This window comes from Morone saxatilis, unplaced genomic scaffold (assembly GCF_004916995.1).
Source record: "Morone saxatilis isolate NCDOM2014 unplaced genomic scaffold, NCSU_SB_2.0 Contig21, whole genome shotgun sequence".
Taxonomy (NCBI): domain Eukaryota; kingdom Metazoa; phylum Chordata; class Actinopteri; family Moronidae; genus Morone; species Morone saxatilis.
In genome coordinates, this window is record NW_023339774.1 from 2,728,638 (window position 1) to 2,736,208 (window position 7,571).

Genomic DNA, 7,571 nt, shown 5'->3' on the forward strand with positions numbered 1-7,571 from the left:
GCAATAAAAGGCCAAAAAAAAACTTTAGTTAATTAAGTTGCATACTATCATATTACTTTGCATCACATTGTGTCATGTTGAATCGCATTGTATTAAATCTGAATGTTTCACAATAGGGGCGAACTGTATTGTGGGCGGCTGTGGCTCAGAAGCAGAGCGGGTGTCCCCAATCGGAAGGTTGTTGGTTCAATCCCGGCTCCTCCTGCCAGTGTCGAAGTATCCTTGAGCAAGATACATGAACCACAATTGCTCGATGCACAGCATCGGTGGTGTGAATGTGTATAATGAGTTGTTTCTGTTCGATGGACATCACTGAGTGAAATGGTGTGGTGAAAGGGTGAAATGTGGCACGTAGTGTAAAGCGCTTTGAGTGAACCTCAGAAGACTAGAAAGCTATAACAAGTATCAGGTCATTTACATTTACCATTTTATACATTGGTAGTGGCTTCACATGTATTTTTAATATATCGTAAAGTTGGTTGTTTATCGCATCAGCTTCAGTGATGCAGATGCACGTCACTACTGCATACAACATACAAAAGCAGCTGATAATACTGAAAAATCCAGAGTACTAGTTGACTTTCAGTCTGTGTATAATATTCTTATAATACCCGTATAGCAACAGCAGCAACACCTTCCTCACACACACACACATACACACAGAGCTCAGCTCAACTAATGGCATTTTCATGAGGAAGATCAGAGATCAATTACACATTTCACTTATAAAATAGTTTATTTTCAGTTGTAGCAGTAGTACTGTATTGTAGTAGGCACTGGGTGTGCTGCACATATACTCACTTGGTTATTTCCATTTTTCCTTTTCCAGGGAACGTGGAAGTGTTTGCAAATCAACTTGTTCACCTGTTTTTAAATTTTGTTTTATGATTTATTCATTTTGTCATCAATCTACTTCGGTTGATTCCCATATTTATATCACATCCCTCTGCTAGCAGGATGCTTCCAGTAGTTTTTGTTTTCTCTTCTCTGTATTTGAGCCAACACCTGGTATTTATCACAAACAGTAACGTGAAAGAAACTTCTTCACCAAATGATCCACCAATTAAAACTTTCAGGTTTTCCTGAACATTTTCCCCATTCAAACAAATGTTAAAAATTCTAGCATTTTTAATTTTTAATTTTTCATGCATTTTCAACTCTACACTACTCATTCATACTTTCATTCATTTCTTCTATTATTCAACTTTCAAATCCCATTCAAACTAAAAATATGCAACTGAGTGGGTACAATGGAACCCACTCATTCGTACACTGACATAGAAACTCCATTTAAACTTTTAGGACTCTTAGGAATTTGAATTTTCTCTCTCTCTCTCTCTAGAACATCCACGGTCATAAGGGTCCGATCACAGCGGTGTCGTTTGCCCCTGATGGCCGTTACCTGGCAACTTACTCCAGCGCTGACAGCCACATCTCCTTTTGGCAGGTAAATGAGTCACACACACACACACGCATACAGTACATTTGTTTCTCACATTCTCTTATGACAAGACATGATTTCTTTCTTAAGTCTTAAAGGGCTTTAAAGCCATCACAGCTGATATTCTCTCTGCTTTAGTAAACACCGTTGGATTTGTATCTCAGTTCACGTCAGAGAAAGCTTTTTCCCCCCAGTCCCTATTTAAGATTTGAAAGGTCCGGTGAGTAAGATTTAGTGGCATCTTATTGTAGTTGCAGAGTGCAACTCACTCCTTTTTACCTTCCTTTCCACAACTAGGGAGGAAACTACGGTGTTTTTTTACTGCGTGAGAAACTGCTTGACACAGTGGACTAGTGACATGAAAGCCTGTGAAAAGTCTCACGATCAGTGCGGTGAGTTGACAGCCTGTGGCTAATGCTAGTAAAACTGTAAGATAATGTTAACCAAGAGTGAAAAAATCCCCATTATCTCCAGCAACAAGCTAATTAGTTACCTGAAGATGTCAACGAGGATGTCGAATTTGTTGCACCTGGAGGGGTGAACTTCAGCACTGGCTGCAGACGTGCTAATATTAGCTGCTGCTGCAGGGGACTTTGCTTTTAGGTTATCAAACAAGGTAACGTAACATTCTTCAGGTTCTATGTATTTGACCTGGCCAGCTTTACGTTTGGCAATACAAAGCCTGCGTCCCCTGCTCTCAGGTAGCAAAATGTGGCACCAATTAAATAAACATGAAAAGGTACTCAGGAGTACCGACGTAATTCATTTGGTACCCTTAAAATTACACAGTTTGGTACCCAGCCCTATTCCTCTGGCTTTTTATATTTGATTTAATTTAATTCTCATTTATTTACATTAATGTTTATCTTATGGTTTATAAACAAAAAAACATTCAAGCAAATAAAAGTCCAGTGCACAAAAGAAATCCGAACCACATCTATATAAACAGTAATAAATAAACAATAATAACGTCAGTCAGGCGAGCAGTCACACAGGTAAATGATAAACACACACACACATACACACTTCTTATCTTCTTCCCAGAACTGTTATTTTGAATGAAAGGTCTTTACGACCTCTGACACGACTGTCTCCAGACACACACACACTAATGGCATTACTGTAAGCATAAACCGCTGCTAGCGCGCCGACAAGACGGCTGCTGTGGTAATGAGCTGGCAGACGCTCTGTCGGTGTGTGTGTGTGTGTTTGAGTGAGGGGCGGTGTCGTCTCAGGAAATGATAGAGTTTCTACTCGCAACTCTCTTTTCCTACGCACACAGTTTCAGGCTCTGCCTCCTTCACAGGACACAGTGACAGAGGCCTCACGGGTTAATCTCCATGTTCCCTCTGAGCGTTCAGCAGCTCCATCACTAACAGGAACTGCTGATGAGGGTCTTCTTACCAAAATATTCACTAACTCATTTTTCACTAGGATTACTGGTTTCTAAGTGTAATCATTAACATCAGCTTAGTGTTAGCATTACCAAATTTAATAAAAAAAAATCCACCCACCATGTATCTGGCAAATATATTGAATATTTGCTGATTCAGGTTTGTCCTGTGTGAGAATTTGCTGCTTTCTCTAACATTTGAAAACACTACTTTAGATTCTGGTAAGGGCTGCACTGATACCACTGTTTTTCAGACCAAATACAAAAACAAATTCTAACACTTGGGTACTTGCCAATACCGAGTACNNNNCTTTCTTTCTTTCTTTCTGTCTTTATTCCAAAATAAATTAATTCAAGACAGAATAATACGATAATCCTAAATACAATCCAGAAACGTATCCTTTTAGTAATAACATTAAGACCCAACCATGGTGAGACTTTTGTATGTTTTGTGCTAGTTGTCGACATACAAAACATAGTTCAGTCAAATAAATTGTTTGATTTTTTTTTTTTTTACATTAAGGTTTTTCCACTAAGCTAGTGGTTCCCAAACTTTTTCCTCAAGGGACCCCTTTTCTATCATTTAGTAAACTGATAATCCCTGACTGACATATTTTATATTTCATATTATATTGAAAACTGTACAATGAACTCAGTAACTGCAAGAAGGTTGTATAAAACGAGTGATTTGGATGACTTCTGAGCAGATTATTTTCTGTTTAGGGAACTTTTTATACAATTCTCTGTCTGTATTATGTATTTTGTAATGTATTTTTAAAAGATTTGTTTTAACAATCATACAAACTTACAAGTCTTTGACAGATTCAGTGTTTTCTTGTCTCTGCTGCTTGGCCATAGTTAATAATAGTATATAAGTTATAAGAGATATAGGCCTACTCTGTATATTTTTCTAGTGGCCCCTAAAGTCAAGAAGGCATCACCCCCCCCTTTGAAGCTTTGGTGACCTCTAGTGGGGGTCCTGAACCCCAAGTTGGGGATTGCTGTACAAAGCATTTTGTAAAATGTATTATTAAAGTGATATATGAGCACACATAATCATAGGTCAAAACATTGCTAAATTTGGCTGAATTATAAAAGTCAGAAGATACTATTAATATTATTTCTGAGCTGTACCAAATGATGTGAAGAAGGAGCTGGGATTTACGTGTCTCTTGCCCCCTTCAGATGAACACTAGTCTGCTGGGCAGCATCGGGATGCTGAACTCTGCCCCTCAGCTTCGCTGCATTAAGACCTACCAGGTTCCTCCCGTGCAGCCGGCATCCCCAGGCTCCCAGAACTACCTGAAGCTCGCCCGCCTCATCTGGACCTCCAACCGCAACGTAATCCTCATGGCCCACGACGGCAAGGAGCACCGCTTCATGGTCTAAACAAGATCTGTGTCTCCAGCTGAGCCCCCAGTGTCCGGTATCTGACAGACCTTGACCTGTTTTAGGGTTTTTGCTTTGAGGCAGAGGGTTAAGTTTTAGCTTCAAATATGTATCTTGAGCTGCTGAGTTCAACAATTGATGGAGGCTGAAATTAAGTGAGGCTGATAGCTCATTCAAAGGTTTGTCTTTAAAAAAAAGAAAAGACACGTGAAAAACGTGAAAAATCTGCAGCTCGATTGTCGAAGTAAAAACCCTGCTCAGGTCCAGGTTTGGACTGTGATAATTGTAAGGACCCCCACTCTGTAATATATTTAAAAGTCGTGATAGAAGGCTTGTTTACATTATGATTTTTAGTTATGATTTAGTATTTTTTGTTTTGTTTTTACACTTTGTTTCTATTCCTATTTATTTGCTGTTTTTCCCAGATGTCCTCTGTTGCCATCTTGCTGCAGCCATTTGGGTCACAACTGTTGCTGTTTATTCAAAACTGGCTTCCCACCTTTTTTAGTTTACTTATTATTAAATGTTTGTAAATTATTGCAGGTATTTGTGGAGTCACTTTGCAGAAACAGTGATTGGAACATGGTATAACACATACCCTGTTTCCAACAATGTGAACCTAGTGCTAGTTCTGGGCTGGTACTAATGCCAGTTCAGAGTTGTTCAACTTGAGAACCTTCTAAGAACCGGTTTGCTTTTCCACGGGCTAGAGAGCCACCTTAGAGCCATGTCCTTACTGTGATGTTGCATTACATTACCAGCGCAGCTGGCTGTTGGTCAACTAAGGTTATCCAAGAAGGCATACTACTCATTTTATTGATGAGAAAATAGTAGCTATGCTTGCTTGGATAATGTTAGCTGACCAACAACTAGCTAGCTCAATGCTATATTTGTAACATCTACGTGCTAAACAGCTAATACATTTATAGATTACTGGCCACAAGGCACCCCCAGCCCCTGTTCTAACAGCTTTTTAAAGTTAGCTTGGAAGTCAAAAAGTGAAACAACCTAAAAGTAATTTCTTTAATTTTAGTTGCTGGAATGAATTCTTTCTGGTAGACTGTTGAAAACGTTGCCCACTTGAAGGATTTGGTACTCTCTGACCTCTGTAAGACAAGTACACACTTTTCACATCTCAGACTGTGTGTGTGTGTGTATGTGTATGTGTGAGTTTGTTTGTGTAAGTGAGTACTTTGGTGTTTGCTTTTATTTTGTGACACCTTGGACTCTTTCCCATCCTCTCTGAGATTCATCCAGAAATGTGTGTGTATGCGTTTACACCCTGAGTGTATTTTCACAAACACACATTCTCACTTCAGCCAGCTTGTCCTAAAAGCACGATCACAGTATAGCTTCAGACACTGGAGGTGCAGCATTACACACTGCAGATATTTTTTTAAAAAAAGACAAAAACTAAAGCATCTTATTATTTTAGGAGATAACGGAAACAGTGTTGTTCAACAAAAGAGGTTCCGTGGTACCAGTCCTAACTCACTCAAAGATATTTTGATAATTATCAAAAGTTGGTAATTTTTCTTCAAAATGTCTTCCCATTCTTGATTTCACTTTGCATTGATTCTGAATCAGATTCTGTCTGATTTGTCAGTCTAGTCATTCTTAAACAGTTTGGTGTTCTTAGCCTGTTTTATCACTGGATTCAATTCTATGTTCACATTTTGCTCCAAGTTCCCATGTTTCTTTTTCTTTTTTTTTTGTTTACGGGTCAAGTCACTCACTTCCTCTGGCTTCTCTAGAGTTTCCTTCCCTTGGATGTGAAAACTCTTTGTATGTTTGAAGGAAAACAAGTCACTTGTTTTTTATGGGAGGATTGTGTGTTTTTTTGCAGACAATAAGGCTTTATATGTCGCTAATAGATGTGAAGACTACTCTTCGTCCTGCAAATTTTTCTCTTTCACCTGCTCATGTGTTGGGAGGGTATGTCTAGATACAAATGTGTACATATACAGTATATATATATATATATCAGAACTGCTGTGTAATGTAGTGAAGTTATTCCTGTACAGTGAGCTTTGATCCCATTTGGTGTATTTGTTGTGGCTAATGTGACTGTCTGCCTGGCACTGACTAGTTCTTCAAATGAGTGAACTTTAGATTTTCACATTAGATTTTTCAGAAAATGAGAAGCAATTTTTTTTCTTTTGGTTTTAACAAGAAACATAAACTGGCCCAGACTATTTAAGATTAACTAAAAGGTCCAAAAATGGAAAAGTCTTCTTATTACACAATCCTTTTATTGAGAGAAACAAAAGGTTATTATTGGACATATTTACAGTTTAATAATTGCATCTGTTCTCTAAAATCTGCAGTAGGTTATTTTAATAAAAATATTTTCCTGTCATATTTGCTGAAACTTCAACTATATACGCTACAGTAGTACATAAGAGAGATAGTCTAGGAAGAAATCAGGTTCCTCTGGCTCGTTCAGTGCTCCTAATGGCATTTGCAAGAATCAGCCAGGCCTGTCAAAATTCTTGACCCTGGGAATGAGACTTTCTTTCAGGCACGGTGCATTTTCATAAATGCCAGTAGGAGCACTTGGAGAAGCCAGAGGAACATATATATATACATATATATATATATATAGTGAAAGTTTCAGCAAATATGACAAAAAAATTACTTACTAAATTTTGGTAACATTCCTCGAAGGCATGAATCAGCTCAACAGCCAGGAACTAACCATGTCATCGGTTCTTATAAGGAATGCTAACAGCTTTAACAGCGCAATCTGTTTAGAGACTAACAGCAGCTGAAAAGGTTTTTGTGGACCTCCAGTGGTTTAATTTCTCACCTTGCTTCATTGATGTAGAAGTGTACTCCAGGGTGTGTCAGTACACCATGACATCACTGTCAGGTGTGTGGTTACAGATGCAACAAAGCACACTTCTTTCCAGCATGAGTCTTTGTAGTTGGTGACATGTTTTTGCACATTGGCTGTTGGTCAGGACCTTCTTGTTTTAAAATGTTTTAGTGTTCAGAGTTTTATGCAGAAGATAAACATATATATAAATATGCAGATACATTTATAGAGACAGTGTTCTGCCAGAATCAGAAATCAATTATTTAGATGTTTTTATTGTTGATTGTTGACATGTTTGAATAATTTGACGCACTTAAGACACTTAACTGGCTTTAATTCTATATTTTCCACTTCAACTTTCTTCTGTCTGTCCCTCCTCGTCTTCTGTCTGTCCCTCCTCTCCTTCCTCCATCTCCTGTCAGTTTCATTAGTGTTGTCAGAAAGCTTCTAACACTGTTACACACCTGTAAACCCGAGCGTGTCAAAGCTTTTCACAAGTTCTTCCTCTCCTTTAAAAAAAATATATATAT

The 7,571-nt window shown here is 38.3% G+C and overlaps 1 protein-coding gene across 2 annotated transcripts in view; it reads left to right on the forward strand.

The window, feature by feature from the left end:
• The window catches only part of LOC118332366 (WD repeat-containing protein 7), a 141,759-nt gene extending 134,194 nt beyond the window's left edge, over nt 1-7,565 (forward strand). Inside the window, exons 29-30 of one of the 2 annotated variants that reach the window (XM_035667609.1) lie at nt 1,343-1,447; nt 4,020-7,565. In XM_035667609.1, the coding sequence (XP_035523502.1) occupies nt 1,343-1,447; nt 4,020-4,223 (309 nt within the window). In that variant the 3' untranslated portion in view covers nt 4,224-7,565. The remainder of the gene's footprint in view (nt 1-1,342; nt 1,448-4,019) is intronic. The other variant, XM_035667610.1, reaches the window with a different exon arrangement.
• The last annotated feature ends 6 nt before the right edge of the window (nt 7,566-7,571 follow it).